Source organism: Syzygium oleosum, unplaced genomic scaffold (genome assembly GCF_021117445.2).
Source record: "Syzygium oleosum isolate NSW1041296 unplaced genomic scaffold, Sole_v2.1 Sole_v2.61, whole genome shotgun sequence".
In the NCBI taxonomy this organism is placed as follows: Eukaryota; Viridiplantae; Streptophyta; class Magnoliopsida; order Myrtales; family Myrtaceae; genus Syzygium; species Syzygium oleosum.
Genome location: NW_026607545.1, coordinates 510475 through 527154, shown reverse-complemented (window position 1 = coordinate 527154; position 16680 = coordinate 510475). Strand labels below are relative to the sequence as shown.

Genomic DNA, 16680 nt, shown 5'->3' with positions numbered 1-16680 from the left:
CGGAATGGGTAGGTTCCAAACCTAAAACCTACCCTATCATAACTGGTTTTCAATTTTTCGAACTTGGAACATATCTTGTTTGCTTTAGAATATGTTTTGGAACCCACCCTGTTTTTTCAATCCGATTCCACGGTCCACCCGAGAACTTGTTTTTCTTTGTTTCTTTTTTTGGTTTCATATTTTCCAGCAAAATAATATGAGTAGAAATGAAATGATTCAAAATAAAATATGAACAATAAAAATCACTATCCGCCAAAAGCAACAATCCCTAAGATGAGTAATAGAAATTACTATCCACCAAAGGCAATAATCCAAAATATAGCAAACGTATAATCTAGATTTTTTTTTTAACACAACCTAAAAACCGATTCCAAAACTGGTCCGATCAATCCAGTTCCCGGGTGGGCCTTCACTTAGGACTGGGAACTGGACCGGTTTCAACCGATTCCCAAAAAATGGAATCGATTCTCAAATCGGTTCAAACAGGAAACGGGTCTCGGACCTATTTTTTGGGTGGTCCGGTCTAGTTCCCATGTAAAACCTGGGTCTGGTTGCACACCCCTAATGCTGTGCCTCTTGTAATAGCATATTTCTAGAGTATGTTCCTTCTTTATATTCTTCATCAAGTTGTTGCGCCAACGCTTGAGAATCTAGCTCAAGATTAATCTTTCGAAATCTCAACTTCCAACCCAACTAAAGGTCGACGATAATTATCGCCCCTTACATTACTTTGTTTGAGATCAAATGACCAACGTCGAAACGAACCAGCTGTTGAGTGTCCTAGATTGCTCTTAGCAGCCTCATCAATATTACGTCTCACCCAAGCTAGTGACCTGTACACGAATAGAATTCGTGTATTGGTGATGATAGCTTGTCTTACACAAATAGTCCATAAATTTTGGTTCAATGTGCAATGTCGCCTCTAAAATTTGAATTTGTTAAATGTGGTTTATGAACTTTTGGTATGTGTTCAGTCTAATCCCTGAACAATATGAAAATGGTCAATTTTATCACTGAACTTGAATTAATAGAATGACAACATTGAACATTTTTATATAGTTTAGGGATTAAATTGAACATCTATCACATGTTCAGAGATCACATTGAATAAATTAAAAGTTCACAGATGACATTGCATATTAAGTTAAAGTTCATGAGCTATGTTGAACAAATTGAAAGTTAGATACGACATTACATATTAGACCAAAGTTCATAAATCATTTGTGTCATTTTACCTAATTTATAAGAATGTGAGTCTTTATCAACCGTCAAATAAAGTTTTTGCTCCCTCGCTTCGCAATGAACGTGGGCCTGATCAAAAGCTTACTGGGCCTGCCTAGGACTACTGGGCTCGAAGTACGATTTGCGTGGGGCTAGCCCATTAAGCCTAATCAACCCACCGAGGCCCAATCATTTTATGGAGAAAATGATATAATTCCTTTTTAAATAACAGAAGGCCCAAATTTCGCCCATTAACAAGGTCTAAATAAGTTGATAAATGTAATTACAATACAAATGTCCCAATAACGAGGAGCAAGTGACAAAAAAAAAAGAGGGTCTTTTCGTGCGTTGGGGGCAATTTATTTTCGATTTTCGGCTTATTAGTAACATTCTCCCGGAATATGAAACTGAAAAATATATTAAGTTTTGAAAAATCCACAAAACAAACATGAAATTTTAAGATCAATATTCGATTATTTCGAAAAGTTATGGATGCTTTGCTTTTCGCAATTAAATAAAATCAATTGTAAGTGTGATGAAATTTGCAAAAAAAATAAAATAAAAAAGTCAAAACAGAAGTCGGCCCAAACAACAATGGGGAAAAGGAAGAAACAGATCTCATAAAAATGTCTGAAGACAAGGTTGATCTGTTCCAAAGCAACTTGGGCCTTTTGCAGTTTGCCGCAACCCCTACTTGAATCTCTTGCTTTGCCACGGTCCTCCCCTTTGGCGCCTCTCTCCCTCTATCTCTCTCGCTCGCTAGCTCGCAGCAATGGAAGACCAACTCGACGTCGCAGAGAAAAAAGTAAGCTTGCTCTTCTTTCTCCATGTTGCTGTGGTTCTGTCTGCATCTGCAGCTCTTTTGTGGCCGTCCCTTGCTGTGAATCCGCGTATATTCATCTGGGCTCTCTTGCTTCGCGCCTCTCTTAGCACGTTAGACTGTAATTTGGAAAAAAGGCTAGGTCTTTCGCGAGTTTTTTTGGGATACCATAATTCACGGTATGAAGCCCAGGTGCTTGCAGTTCCATATAAACTACTTAAACTACTTGACCTAAGAAAAGGGTGTTGAAATTGATAGCGTGACCGAATTCACCAGTTCAAGCTGTGTCTGGCTCTGTGGAAGGCGTGTCTGTACGGGTTGTTTGAAGAATCTCTTCTAAAAGGATGATCTTTGGGATGGTTAATTCAGAGTTACCTAGCTTTCTGTATCCTGGAAGTGTCAAGTTTCTTGTTTTTCTACTGTTGTCAGGTTCTTGTTGAAGTGGTGAAACTGGCCCAGAAACGGGGAATGAGCGGAACTAAAGGAGTGTGGAAGGATTTTTTGAACAGTCATGACAAGCAATTAGGGGCTTCTTTGAGCGATCCCTCGAGGAGGTCCAAGGAGGTATTGGTTGCTTTCTTGAAGACTTTCACTGATGAGAACGATTTGAAGGTAATTAATGTTGGAGAATCGCTTTATTGAGCCTTAATTTAGCTCTCCGCGATATAGTGAACAATTAAGATGACCGCTGACTATAATTTGGTTGTGGCAGCTTTTTGCGAAAGTTATTCAGTGCCATTCGAACCGTGCCCTAACGGAGCTATTCAAAGAGGAATCTCCACAGCATGAGTCCCCGGAGCAGGTATGATTTGGTAATTTTGGAATTTGCTGCTTCTTCTTGTCAGAAGATGAATGCTAAATTTTATGGAAGACTCTATGATCTTAGTCCTAACTAGTAGGTAATGTGCCATTGAGCCACTGCATCTCTTTTGGCTAGAAGTAGAAGTTACACTATTTTGTTTGTTTTTCCTTTTCCCTACAATTGTTGGATTCCCCCTACTGTTAGATTTTCCATCTTGTCTAAGGCTTCAATTGTTTTTCTCTTTATGTACATTTTTTCTTGGATCTTTCTTTCAGGTGATAAAATGATTGCAGCTCCTTTTTGAAAAGATAAAATTATATTCTCAAATTGCACGCAAGAAGTGAATTTTCTTTCTCCCATTATTTCCTGTAACTCTGCTTGATGGTAATCTTCGTTGCTGTGGAATGATGTGCACCTATTGGTTCAGGTTTGGTGGTGTTGCTATACATCTAGATTCTCGATAATGGTTTGATAATTTCCTTTCTTTCAAGTATGCTCACACAAGACTCCATCCATGTCAAATGCAGTAACTCACTTATTCATACTTAGGCAATTCTATTTGTTCCTTTTTCTGTGGCTAATGCATATGGTTATGAATTGCAAATTCTTTTTTTTTTCTTCACTTGTTTTGCTTCCTTGGCTCTACTATTGTATGTGGTAAGCTAAACTCGTAAATTTGTATAATATTATTCTTTCATGCTAATTACCATTGCTCAGTGAAGTATCGTGAATCTTGATATACTCTTTTTCTTATGTCTAGTGCTGATAACTCCTTCTGCTATACATCCTTTAGTCATTCATGTCCTTCATGGCCTCCAGTTAGAAATGTTGTAACACTTGTTAATTGGGATGGTGGCAGTGCAGAGATTAGTTCGTCTCACTTTGGAACATCCACAATACCCGTTGGAATATTCTTTCCCATCATATGAAGAGGTTTGTTATCAGAACTCTCGTTTCTCTTTTTGGTGCTACTTGGCAGCAAATATTCTCAAGTTCACCTTATCATTTGTTGCTGCAATATAATGAATTATGTGCTGTGGTATAGAATATTGACTTGTGAGACATTTGGTGAGGTTCTTCATTGAATTGAGTTTCCTAGTTTAATACTTGAATCTGCAGAAAACCTGTCTTAAAGTGTCAAACATCGGTTTTATATAGGGGGACATATTGTCTGCAGCAACTAGTTCTAGTGTGGTAAAGAAGGCTCCATTGACATCAAGGGCTCAGTTGGCGTAATTAAAATCTAGGCTGATCATTATGGATGGTAGCAGCAGTGGCCTTTTATATTTCAGTTCTCCTTATTCTTTCTTCAGCTCAAGATATGAAAAGGGAAATTAAAAATCCAACTAGTCTTAGATTTGGAAGATCCGCAAAAGATCACTATAAGTTAGCACGTCTGCAGTGTTAATCCCTTTGATATGGGGCTTCCAGTTGAGTGTGGCTTAGAGAATGGGGTTGAGCATGTGTTCACTGTGAATGTCATAACATAGTCACTTTAAGTTGCAGATTAGTTTATTCAGGGCATCTGGTCAAGTGTGTCCCTTGTGGGCCTTTCACTTAGTAAATATAAACTTGAACTATAGGAATATCTGTTTAAAGAAATAGAGTGATGCTGATGTGCGGATGGGTTGGTGGGATCTCCTCCACCCCATGTCAATCGTGCATTTTCTCATTTGTCTGTCCAAATTTAAGAATGAAGTTTGCATCAAATCTGATGCGGAACAACCTTCTTTTGATGCATTTCATGCTATGATTGCATTGAGAATCAAGAATCATTCTATATGATATAATATTGTCTAAAACACAGACATATTTCAAATAGTATAGGGTGATTTTGCAAATTTTGGGGACCAAAATGATGAGATAGCTAACTGCTGTCCCTCAATTTATTAATGTTTTACTGTAGTTGCCTTAGCCAAGGTAATGGAATCGCGGTAATGCAGATTGCCATCCTCATGATCATCCTTGCATCCTTCAAACTGGGCAATGCCCATGAAATTGCTATATTGCGATAGGGTGTTGGGGTCGAGATCCTTTTTAGGCAGAGGTTACTCTGCTGCTCCAAATTCCAATGTATTTGTTTCTGATAGCTATCTATTTTGTTGATGAAGATCTTCCACTTTTAAGCGCAGGACCGCTAGTGATGAGGAAAAGAGTGCCCCTTTTTGGGTTAAGTTATGTCTAGCCTAATTTTCATCACGAGGGATTACTAAGTGTAAGTTATTAGAAATTCACTCTCATGGCACTTATCTGCAACTAAGAGAAAGTTAGCAACTTAACTTTAATGTGAGTTTTAAGAGGAACAACAGATTATTTGTTGTTAGGAAGCCAGAAATTTGTAGTAATAAGCTGTTTTGATCAATTAGTTTGCTTGGCTAAATGTGTGGTTTCATACTGTCAAGTTCGTGCTGGGTGCTGATAAGACCAATGAAGTTATTACTTCGGTTGTTTTTCATTCCCTAGATGATCTGAGTATGCAACTTTGTTGCTGAATGTGCTGCATAATGGATGTGTACATTATGCTTTTCTGCATTGTCTTTTCCTCTAATATGATTAGATGGTGAAGCAGGGATGGGTGGTTACAAAGCTCAAGAAAAAGTCCCGGGTGATGAGATCAACTAATGTGATTGCTGTCGACTGTGAGATGGTGCTATGTGAAGATGGCACTGAAGCTTGTGTGAGAGTATGCGTTGTGGATCGCAGTCTGAAGGTACTTGTTTGTTAATGGCCACATTCGATGATGTAGCATGATGGTCGAAGGGCCTTTGAAGAAGGAAAGAAACATAAAACCATGCTGTATTGCTGTATTTCTCTCCTTTTAGTTTTAACTGGCTGCACTTTTTCTCCCATAAACAGAAGGTTCAATAGCTTCTGCTCCTTTTCAAGATTTGTTGTTGTACATTTTGAGCTTCATTGAGACCTTTTTTGTTGCAGGTCAAACTTAACGAGCTTGTGAATCCTGGTAAAGCAGTTGCAGATTACAGAACTGAGATTACAGGAATTGCTGCAGCAGATTTGGATGGAGTTAAATGCTCATTATCAGATGTACAGGTGCATCCTCTGCTTGCCCTTGCAGACTTCATGCTTAGTCTATCTAGTTTAGTGCTACTTCACTGGGACAAAGTTGGCTTATTTTGCAGAAATCTATGAAGAAGCTATTATCACATGGAACTATTCTAGTTGGCCACAGTTTGAACAGTGACTTGCGAGGTAATTGAGCATTTTGATTTGATACTTTAAAATTTTGATCTCTACCAGTACTAGAACTTTGAGAATTCATTAGTATTGGTAGTTTTCCATCTGGTTGCAATATATCCTTGTTTCTACTCTTCATTATGTATCTTTGGTTTCAGCACTGAAGCTGGATCATGCGAGGGTAATTGATACCTCTTACATCTTCAAGTATTCTGATGCATCTTTTCAAAGAAAGCCATCTTTAAATAATCTGTGTAAGGCAAGTAACTTGAAATTTTGATGTATCTGTCCACCTTCTGTGCCTATTCAGTAGTAATTTCTACATCTACTTTCTGGTGTTTTAAAGCCAAAGCATCTAGTTATTCTGAGGTTTCCACTCAAATGCTTACATCTGAGTTTTTTGCGTTTTGGATGTGGTATACCGCTTACAAGGCATACTTATCCACTCTTATGTTGGACATCCCTTTGACAGAATTATAGTTAGCGGTGGATGCATTCTGTGCATTATTGATGAGTTTAATGTGTCATTTTGGCAGTCTGTTTTGGGCTATGAAGTTAGAGAGAAGGGTGCACCACATAATTGTCTAGATGATGCTTGTGCTGCAATGAAGCTTGTTCTTGCTGTTATTGAGCGTGGATGCGATACAAATATTCTGTGTCTCCATGATAATGTGAGTTTCTATACTTACTACTTGAGTTTCTGTGATGTTGCAATCGCTAACCTTCCTTTCTTGATCTCTTAATTTTCTCCCTTTCTAGGTACCTGATTCCAAAGTGGCAAAGCTGCTGCTTCACAGGATACCTAAAATTGTGCCTGTTGGAGAATTACATAGAGCAATACCTGGGGAATTTACAGTTGAACCAAAGGTTTGAAAATTTGAGACACTGTAATACGTATTGATATGGTTATATCATTTGTGCCATCTAATGTAGTAGTTTAACCCACCTTGTTGGGTATCGGTGATGCTTTCCCTGAGAGTTTTAACTGTGTATGCTTGCTCTTGTTGCTTGTTTTCTGTGGAACAGTTAGAGAAAATAGCGTGGAACTGTTAGAGAAAATAGCATGGCCTATCTTACCCCAAGTAAATATTGAGACATGTTACAAGTTCAACTTGGCGAGCAAAACTGTTCCTATATTGTTATTCTCGGCTAATTCATTTTATTCTCTACAGATGTGGGAAATTAGGGAAATTACTGATGACAGAACAGTGCATGCATGCATGTGTTGATTATTTATCACGACAAACTTGCAACTTGAAAATATTCTCTAAACAATACTGTCACCTAAGGAAAAAAATAAAGTTGGGATTTGCATAAGCAATAGCTTTTCAGTGAAAGGCTGATAAATGGCATTAAATCTATACAGCAAGATTTCGATCTGTATACTTTAATTTTTGCCTTTAATTAACTATCTTTTTAAGCTAGCTACATTTGATGGTTTGCTGAAGTGGTATGGGAGTTAATGAGATGAACTGGTATATTGCCGTGTATCTAGATGTGTGGCTTGATGTGCTATTACGCCACACCTTGTTATAGCATTCATTATGTTTGTTCAGTGGTGGATCATTTCTTCCTGCAGCCGTCTAAGAATGCTCGTGGGGATACATATTCTGCTTTGGCCGTTTTCAGCAGTATGGAAGAGGCACATCGAGTCTATGAAAGTTTAGAGGGCACTTTAGAGAAGGTACATTTTTCTTCTGTTAACCTATAGATGATCCACGAGGGGATTCCTTTTTCTCTATTCTTTTCTAGATGGAGGCTCTTGATATTGGCTTATTTTGCTCTTAATTTCCCAAACTAATTAAAATATTTTGTCGGGTTCTTTAAAGGACTCATCTGGACGGTTTCAGAAAGTAATTACATTTCATCTCAGTACCGGTACTGAGGCTAATTTATGTGTCCGTAAAACAATGCGCGACAACTCGCTCGGCCAGTTGGTAAAGAAGAGAGCAGCCGAGATGTTGGATTCTGGGGAATTGAAAAAACTGAAGGCAAGCAAGATCGGAGAGATTGAGATGGAAGTTGTTAATCAGTGCGACGATAACTTGAAAGAGATCGAGAGATTGAAGGAGGAGCTGAGGCAAAAGGATCTTCAAATAGTAAATCAGCGTGAAGACCACTTGCAAGAGATTGAAAGATTGAAGCATGAGTTATCCCGAAAGGACCTCGAGAACTCTGTTCTCCACAAGATTGTTCAACAACACAAGGAAAAAGAGCTGCGGAGAAAATCAAAGAAGTTCTAAATCAGGATCTGATAAAGGAAAAGTTGTTGGCTTACGCATATGATTAATTGTGCGCCTGCCAATTTGCCAGGCACAAATGACAGATTTTTCCCTTTGCACCAGAATGGTGCAGAAATTCCAATTTTGAGCAATGACGGAACTGTGTGGACCATTTAATTCAAAGATAAGTTAGGTGGTTGTTTTTGGCCTGCTTTTGTTCTTCAGGCTTCGGAAATCATCTAGGTGCTGCTACACTGCTTTGAGGATGGAAATTAGTTGCCTCTCAGAGCTGATTTCCGCGTTTTGGTTTTTCTTTTTTTCATAGAAAACTTCAACTGGACTTTGTATTTCTGAGGTAGTATGTATCAAGAGACATACTTAAAACTGTGTTGTTTCATCACTCCTAATGTAAAGAGCGTATTAAAATATGTGGGCACAGGGCTGATCTTTTCACTCTGTTTGCTGGTTCTTAAGCTCTGTAACATTTAGAAAGTGATGGGCAATCAAGATGGAAGAATCTATACGATTTGCACAGTTTAAAGTCCTAGAAATTTCTTATCGGCTGGTATTCACGGCATTGATCTCCCTTTTGGAAATGGTGAATGCCTAAGACATTAACAAGTTTATCACGCGCTTTGACATATGCATGAAGATTGTATTACAAATTTCAGCAATCAAGGTTGGTATTCTAAACATCACTAAAATGTGCAGCAAGCATTGGACTCTTGGCCTTTTGATTTTGTTATGACCATTGCAGTGAGGTATTTCTCAGCTTTCGGAGGAGATGAAGTTATGGATACATTATAAGAATAGACAAATGAAGGGAAAGCAGGAAGATGAATTCAATGTGACATCTGAAAGTGAACCGTAAACAATTGAGAAGAATTGGAATTGAACCCGACAGGGACGAGAAACGAATGAATGTAACAAATATGCATGGAAGCCTGTTAACCAACTCTTCTCTAGTTTAGATGCTCCTGTACTCTTCCAATCTATTTCTTGAGATTCTTTATAGTGTTCAAGGTCAAACAACAATATACCATAACGTGTCATTCGCTTTCGTAATCTTCTTCATCTCCGAAGGTAAAAACTGAGGCATCAGCTGCTATGGCTTTAAAGTCGCTGACTCCACCAGAGTCCAGCTTAGGCATCCTGTACTCTTCCAATCTATTTCTTGAGATTCTTTATAGTGTTCAAGGTCAAACAACAATATACCATAACGTGTCATTCGCTTTCGTAATCTTCTTCATCTCCGAAGGTAAAAACTGAGGCATCAGCTGCTATGGCTTTAAAGTTGCTGACTCCACCAGAGTCCAGCTTAGGCATCTCCAGGCCAGAAGCAGATTTCTCAGCCCCATCACAACGCACTTCCTTATTGGCATAATTCTGTGAATATTGCTCACTGCTGAGTGACAGCTTATCAGCACTTTGTGTTAAGGTCTCCATTTGCTTCACTGAGGAACTCCTAGCATCAGGAACAAGAGTCGGCTCATCACCACAAAGAGGTCGTACTTGCTTGTTTTTTGAGGGACGGGTCTCCTCTCCTTCACTGTCGGAGAAAACATCATCATCGTTGTCATCTTTTTGAGATGCCTTTGTACTGTTTGATTTTGTTGCTGCTCTGCCATTTGGATCTGAACTTCTTGACATAGTATCGGGTTCCTTGCCGGTGGAGTCGCTATTGGCCTTTGCCGGCATGGTGCCATCATAATCTATCATTACAACTTCCACGTGGAATCCAGGACAAGGAAGATTTCTCTGCGTGGTGATTAACAGTAGTTCTTGAATGAGGAAAGAATAAAATTATAGAGAAACTTAAATATGCTCAAAGCAGCACACGGGTAATAACTACGTCTTTTACCTTGTCAAAGCCATCAAGATCAGATGAGCTTAAAAGTGTTCTGTTTTCCATCATTGTCGTATTTAACCAACTGAAAGTGAACAAAAAATGAGGTAATTTAAATGATGAATATGACCTAAGCCAGCACAAGAAAATATAGAAATTCTGTCCATGATGAATGAATTTACAAAAATCTTTCAAATAGTATCCGATAAACCAGGTATTGCAGACGTGCTCGATTTTAGCAGGTGGTTCATAAGCTTTTTTGGTTATAGACCTCAATTCCCATTGCATCTTCATGGACAGAAAGAAGCACGGAAATGTAAAGCAATCTGTACAACCAAAATACTACTTCGAGGTTTGAGCCTACCCTACTTAGGATAAGCTTGATAGTAGTTGTTGTTTACACAGTATTGCATCGAGTCTTTTTTTTCTTTATTTATTACATCGAGTCATTATAACAATTATGTGGCCTTGGCTACAATATTTAGCCATTGTCATTTCCGATCCAAGTGAACTATTGTCCAATAAAAAAACATGACGAGAAAATAAGGGTAATTAGCAAACCAGTAAAAATCTCCTTGGTACTCATGAAAGTGGATTTTAAAGTCCCCCTTCAACTCCGTCAGGCCAGGCTCTCCTGGTATAGCAAAAACGATCACTCCCTTCTTGGGTGGTTTGATCCAGAAATCTTGTGGCTTCAGACACATAATAGCTCAGGTTAATATAACTCCACAAAGAAGAAATGTCTATGAAGGCTGATGTAGATGAAGTTGCCAAGAAGTTGTCCAAATAGAATTAGAAAAGACTGTTCAAATATAGGCTTTACCATTAGATCTTTAGTCTTGGGGTGCTTTTTGGAGGAGAAGAGAACACCTATCGAATTGAGAGACACCCATCAGTAGTCTTTCAGGTAACATGTGATAATGGTATATGGTTAGAAGCAAACAAGAAATATGAACAGCATCAAGACATAATTCCAGAGGCTGAAGGTTTTCCCATTTCGAGTCTTGTGCAATTGACATAAATGAAGTGCAGGAAATTTGACTTATTCAACTTGACACTGAAGACCTCACTAAACATCAAATGCTTCAAGACCAACATGATGGTACCTGTGGACAGGAAATCTATGCTACCACATACAGATGCAATGAAATGCAATAGTTTTATAGACAGATAGTACAAATGAAATGGTGAAAAGATATGATTCAATCGTCAGACTACTTTTTGAGGAATGAATGAAATAAAAGCACTGGAATGAAGGAAGCCCAACGGAGTCAACTCTTCCTAGGTCACCAAACATTAGAGTCCTCCAAATAAGCATTAACCTGGTCCTAATTTTAGTGACGAGGGTGCAATATATGGGGAATTAGCAAACAAAAAAAATTCGATGGAAACTGAAGAAGATAGACTTCTTGAGGTTTGACATGAACTACTAAATAAGATAATGCTTCAGCTTAAGAGAAAGCCATATTTCTTTCTGACATCATTGTTCATTTAGCATGCAAAATAGAGCTGCGGTAGCCTTCCAAGCAAACTCTTTTATTGACATACTGATGCCATGGACATCTGAACTTACATCAGTAGTCTTTTCTACTACATTTCAGAAGCATCAGAATTTTAAGCGTCAAATGAAAGGCAAACAGCCATGAATAGTCATATCAGATCTCAAGAATCCAGAGAAAGCCACATTGAAAATTCAGAAGTAGCTTAAAATCCAATTTTTTGGGCTGAAGTTCACTTACTTAAATGGGAAACTATCCAGCTCCTGACTTTTCGATTGCCTATTGGGTTTTTCTACAAACAATAATGTTGCAAAATAATCATTTCCAACTTAATTTGACTGTCCTAGTTCTTTCAGTCCAGTTGTCAGTATTTCTGGTTTAAATAAATAGTTTGGATTGCATAGTGCCTAGTTTATTCTTTTGGTTCTCCATTTCTTTCGAGAAAGTAGCAAAGCTTCAAAAACTTGTATAAGCTAAAAAAACTCTCCAAATGGAGAAATGCGTTTACTGAAGATTGCAGAGAAGAAAGCATGTAACATAGGCATAGAAGTCCTAGAGCAGACGACACCTGTTTTGAATACTTTGGGATGGCTACATTACTACATATTTGGCCACTAATTTTCATGGGTGAAAATAACAAAAATATCCTGATATAGTAGAGCTATGTGTTGACACCAGACCAGATTCTGATGTGCGAGGTATGTTATAAAGAGAACCCACAAGCAACATGAGTACACGCTAGAGACGAAAATGTATGTTATGTCTCCAATTCGCAACATAGGGACACAATAGGAAAACCACAATCTGCAAAGAGATGCAAAACATACCATTATGATCAGATATTGTAATTGCTGGCCTTATCCAGGAAGGACATCTGTGAAGCCGAAATCCTCTAAGCATGCATCTGATGAATTTCCAATTTTAGGATGGGGTGCCACTGATCTATGTTATTTTATGACTGATTGAAAGGATCATACCTACGTCCTGCTGGAATTTCTCTACTGAAGCCGGTTAAAACACGCTCAAAGTACTGGACATACCTCTGTTCACAGGATAAAGAAAATTGTCAGAAAGATGAGACAGTGAATGGTGATTGACACCTCGCACTAGAAATTGTTGTGCATGTGATATTGACTGACAATTTGACTTGGAAGAACTAGAGCCTTGCCATCTATACATCTTTTCTGATTGTAGTAAGCAATGGCCTCATCAGCTGTAGGGAAGATCTGCATCATGTGGGCAAATGCAAAACAGAGGAACAAAGGAAGTCAAGTAAATACTAAACATAGACCAGTTCCGTAAATAAATGCGAGTGCCCAGCAGATGAACCGTATGTCTCTGTATCTGATAACCTTCAGGAACAAGAGAAGGCTACAGATCATCAACCCCGTCCTAGCCATGCCAGCTTTACAGTGTACTGCCACTACATTTTCTGTGTCCTCCTTCAACCATGAGGAAGCACTTTGACAAAAGGATAGTATAAGTGGCATAGGTGGGCAATTGTGATCAGCAAATGGAAAAGTCGCAACCTATGATGCATCCAAAAAGTCAAAAGCTCATGCTCGGGAAACTTAGATATATAGCAGAAAGCCATTATGATCAAGCCACTAACAAATAATTAGCTTTGACTTTGAGAGGTCAAAACCTCCCCCACCCACGGAAATTACAGGAGAGAGAGAGAGAGATTATAAATATTACCTTTCCACCAAAAAGTGATGCATCGTATAGCCTTTCTGAACAGAGATTATAGACTTTGTATTTTCCCTGCAGATAAAATGTTTGTATGAAGCAGCAGTTAAGACAATGACAAAGGTAGTAATAGGAAACAATGCAATCAGAATGTCAAACTAATCTTCCCAAACGCCATCTCTTAATGAATGAAAGGTAAGATCAGTTGCTGAACTAGTTCAGTGCAGAAGCAAATCAGACAGTAATTACATTTTTGTAGGAATGAAGCACATAAGCAAACTGATCTCATCTCAAGATTCTCAACAATCTAATCTGCTGACTTAAGTTGCCCAAATAAATGCTATCTCACAGAAAACACTGACCCAGTACATTCATAAAATTAGAAAAGGAATAGACAGTGTCATCTAGCAGGAATTTGAAACAGAGTGGATCTACTATATCCATCATTAAGGCGAAATTACGCAATTTCTCACATCTTGTAAAAATGAAGCAGCCACCCTGACAAGGTCATGGATAAGAAGTTCCAAGAATGGAAAGTGACAACCTATCTGTAGTTTTCCTGTTAGATATTGAAGCTAAAAAAAAGTTGTTTAGTACTAATGGTAAATTTCGGGAAGATCATCTCATTTCTGGACACCATCTCATTTTGTTAGAAAGAAAATGTTTGATGTAACAGAACAAACCTATGTTCACATAAAAGCTTTGTTACACCGTGGCTACTTTTGAATGATTACAACAGAATTATCTGCAAACTCAGCAAACGTTATCGAACTCATCTGACTCCTCAATCACGTCTTACCGTGAAATATGTGCAGATTTTCAGATCCCAGTGTAGATCAACATACGGATTTCTGGAAGCGCGTTACATAGGGGGGAAAAGAGCATGACAAAAAAAATTTAAACAAATAACTCATAGAAATGGCTTGTTTGAAAGATAACATTACCTGGTGGTGTGTTTCAAAAAAATTAATCACCTCTTCCATGTGATTACGATAAAAGCCCTGGAAAATAAGCTTCAGTTACTATATTGTCAGAATGTCTGAGTTTGAACAAAAATATTAAATTCTGGCTGAGCTTTTCACCTCAAAATATCCAAATAGACCTGAGCTTATATCTCCAGCTGGGAATCCCATTGCAATTACATTCTCAGCGATATAAGTCATATCCAAATCGAATCCTCCTTCCTATTAAGTACATGGCATGATTAGCATAGTAGAAAGACTACACATACTACCAAATGAGCATACATAAGAGTTACTAGCGCAGACAAATAGTTGTGTAAAGAGACAAAAAGAATGTCCGTGACCGCACAAAAGTGAAAATAACACGAAGTTACGCTCAATAAAGCAACCACCAATTTATAACAGAGAAATTATATATTCATAAAAGAGAATGATAAGCTCTTCTCCACCAGTTTGGAGAATATGCATATGGAGTATCCGTAGCTCTTCTCCACCAGTTTCATGTGTGACAATTTACACAAGACCTCCATTCAAAATACCTACACCCAGCCTCTTCTGATGGTGATTACTACTTAACTTTCGTGTTTTCAAATGCATATTTCAGTAGAGTCTGCTAGTATTGACTCAACTCATTCCTTTAGATATTAAGATTGAAGATTTAATTTGGATCCATGAAATACAAACATTGCTATATAAACACCTATGATTTGGGCTGTTGCCATGGTCTCTTGGACAGGGTTTTCCTGGAACTAAGTGCAAGGACCCTACTTGTAACTTCCCTCCATGTCATGCTAGTTGTTCATTTCCTACAAGGCTTATATGATTATGAAATGATCCACCAAACATATTAGTGTTACCTGGTATCTCCTCTTATTTTGAGAGACAACATGACGTGCCTTGACCTGCGCAGCCTTCACAGCATTGCGGGATGAGTCAAGCAACCCTTTTGCAACTGATCCAAGGACACCAGATTGAGCATTTTCTGAGGTGCCTTGAACGGCCTCATTTGTTGTAGGAGTTCCTGCGGGTAATCGAAATCCCATGCCATTGGCAAATCTTGTTAGTGTCCCAATCCCTGAATTCGGACTCTGTGAACTGTCCTTTGAAGTTGCTATAGGCTGCGGAAGTTTCAAATTTCTTGTCCAAGATGATATGCTGGAGGCAGATAAGAAAGATGGCAATTCATAGGAAGGGGTCTCTGTCCGGGCAACGCTAGGGACAGTGGGTTTATCTTCAGAAGAAGTGGAAGGAGATTGAGATGATGAGTCCACTGGTTTGGCCTCCATTTTGCCACCCAAATGCAATGATCAAAAGCTGTAACTCATCCAAGTTAGACCAGCAATTTGAAGCATGTATTGTTTGAATCTTACAAGCTACTCATAGGGCACATCACCATCATCCAATCTATACACCTTCTGATATAATTGGCAGAAAAAGATTTACGGAAAAAGACAGTCACCACCATTAGTCAGATGGCTAGTAAATAGTCACTTGGAACAACATATAGAGGTAATTGAAGAGAAGAGAGTTCGAGGAAGCTGGACTTGCTTCACGATCAGCAATTAGCATTACCCCTCAGAGCCGACATAACATCGTGGATGTATCAGTTGGCATTCAAGGTCGGTCATGACAAGTGATGCTCATAAGCAGCTAGGCCACAAGATCGAGCCTAAGTAAAATGTGCAGTGACACTTGCGCGACAAACTTCTGTTGTATGATTAGTGCATCCCATCACAAACAATTCATTGATAAGATTACGTCACCGGAGATCTAGCCTTCCTATTCAGAAATTAGAAACAGCTCTTCCGAACAACAATAAAGAACAAACAATCAATCTTCTTTGAATCGAAACTTCATTTCTGGGTATTCAGATTAACTTAACTTGCGTAGCCCTGATCCTTGAAGCCCCCAAATTTTCAAATAGCATACATCAACACAATTAAAGAGGCCTTCCTCGTTGACTAATAAGCATTGGACAAACAGGGCATGAGAAACAACAAATCTTGGGGATCTCTCGGGCAAATTATCAAGATATAAAGGAATGACGTCTGCATAAACACGTTAAACACCATTTATTTGGTTGAGGCCATGCCCAACCAAGTTGATCTCGTGAAGCATTAAAAAATCTTTGTTCATCGAAGGTCTTCAGAGACGGAAAAAACAGAGAGAAAGAGCGAGATCTGGACAAGAAGGCTAAAGGGTGCAAACATTGATCCATACAGATCAAGAATCGATACGCATTTCGAAAATGCGTGTAGAAGATGGAGAAACAAGAACGATGCTTACGTGCAGATCGCTTAACAAGAATGCTGAGATCCACTGGAACGAAAGAGCGAGCGAGAGAGCGTTGTCCTTCCCCGAGGGAATGCAGGCACGAAGACAATGGCGGACTTCAAAGTCCGGTCACTACCAGTTTAAGCCATT

General features: G+C 38.7%; 2 protein-coding genes across 6 annotated transcripts; one reads left to right on the top strand and one right to left on the bottom strand.

The window, feature by feature from the left end:
* The first annotated feature begins 1877 nt into the window (after window positions 1–1877).
* LOC115676783 (small RNA degrading nuclease 1) lies at window positions 1878–8794 on the top strand. The gene is made up of 12 exons (XM_030599775.2): window positions 1878–2026; window positions 2471–2653; window positions 2754–2843; window positions 3708–3776; window positions 5413–5553; window positions 5778–5894; window positions 5984–6053; window positions 6197–6297; window positions 6575–6709; window positions 6798–6905; window positions 7618–7722; window positions 7868–8794. The coding sequence occupies exons 1-12, from the start codon at window positions 1994–1996 to the stop codon at window positions 8279–8281; spliced, it is 1566 nt and encodes a 521-aa protein (XP_030455635.1). The 5' UTR covers window positions 1878–1993; the 3' UTR covers window positions 8282–8794.
* A 621-nt stretch (window positions 8795–9415) lies between these two features.
* Window positions 9416–16680, bottom strand: LOC115676843 (phosphatidylinositol 3,4,5-trisphosphate 3-phosphatase and protein-tyrosine-phosphatase PTEN2A-like). 5 transcript variants are annotated; one of them, XM_030599852.2, is made up of 13 exons: window positions 16543–16680; window positions 15114–15570; window positions 14377–14478; window positions 14239–14295; window positions 13304–13369; window positions 12958–13134; window positions 12745–12831; window positions 12583–12647; window positions 12433–12509; window positions 10930–10976; window positions 10668–10798; window positions 10122–10191; window positions 9416–10018 (listed from the first exon to the last, which is right to left on the bottom strand). In XM_030599852.2, the coding sequence occupies exons 2-13, from the start codon at window positions 15540–15542 to the stop codon at window positions 9485–9487; spliced, it is 1842 nt and encodes a 613-aa protein (XP_030455712.2). In that variant the 5' UTR covers window positions 15543–15570; window positions 16543–16680; the 3' UTR covers window positions 9416–9484. The 5 variants fall into 5 exon arrangements, with proteins under 5 accessions (XP_030455712.2, XP_056163851.1, XP_056163852.1 ...); XM_056307876.1 differs by having other exon boundaries at window positions 15114–15671; window positions 16543–16665; XM_056307877.1 differs by having other exon boundaries at window positions 15114–15668; window positions 16543–16631.

Coding starts and splice junctions, on each gene's coding strand:
- LOC115676783 (XM_030599775.2), top strand. CDS start 1,994: ATGGAAGACCAACTCGACGTCGCAGAGAAAAAA. Junction 2,844..3,707: donor AGCATGAGTCCCCGGAGCAG/GTATGATTTGGT, acceptor GTGGCAGTGCAG/AGATTAGTTCGTCTCACTTT. Junction 5,895..5,983: donor GCTCATTATCAGATGTACAG/GTGCATCCTCTG, acceptor CTTATTTTGCAG/AAATCTATGAAGAAGCTATT.
- LOC115676843 (XM_030599852.2), bottom strand. CDS start 15,542: ATGGAGGCCAAACCAGTGGACTCATCATCTCAATCTCCTTCCACTTCT. Junction 12,648..12,744: donor TAGTTCTTCCAAGTCAAATT/GTCAGTCAATAT, acceptor TCCTGTGAACAG/AGGTATGTCCAGTACTTTGA. Junction 10,019..10,121: donor ATCTTGATGGCTTTGACAAG/GTAAAAGACGTA, acceptor ATCACCACGCAG/AGAAATCTTCCTTGTCCTGG.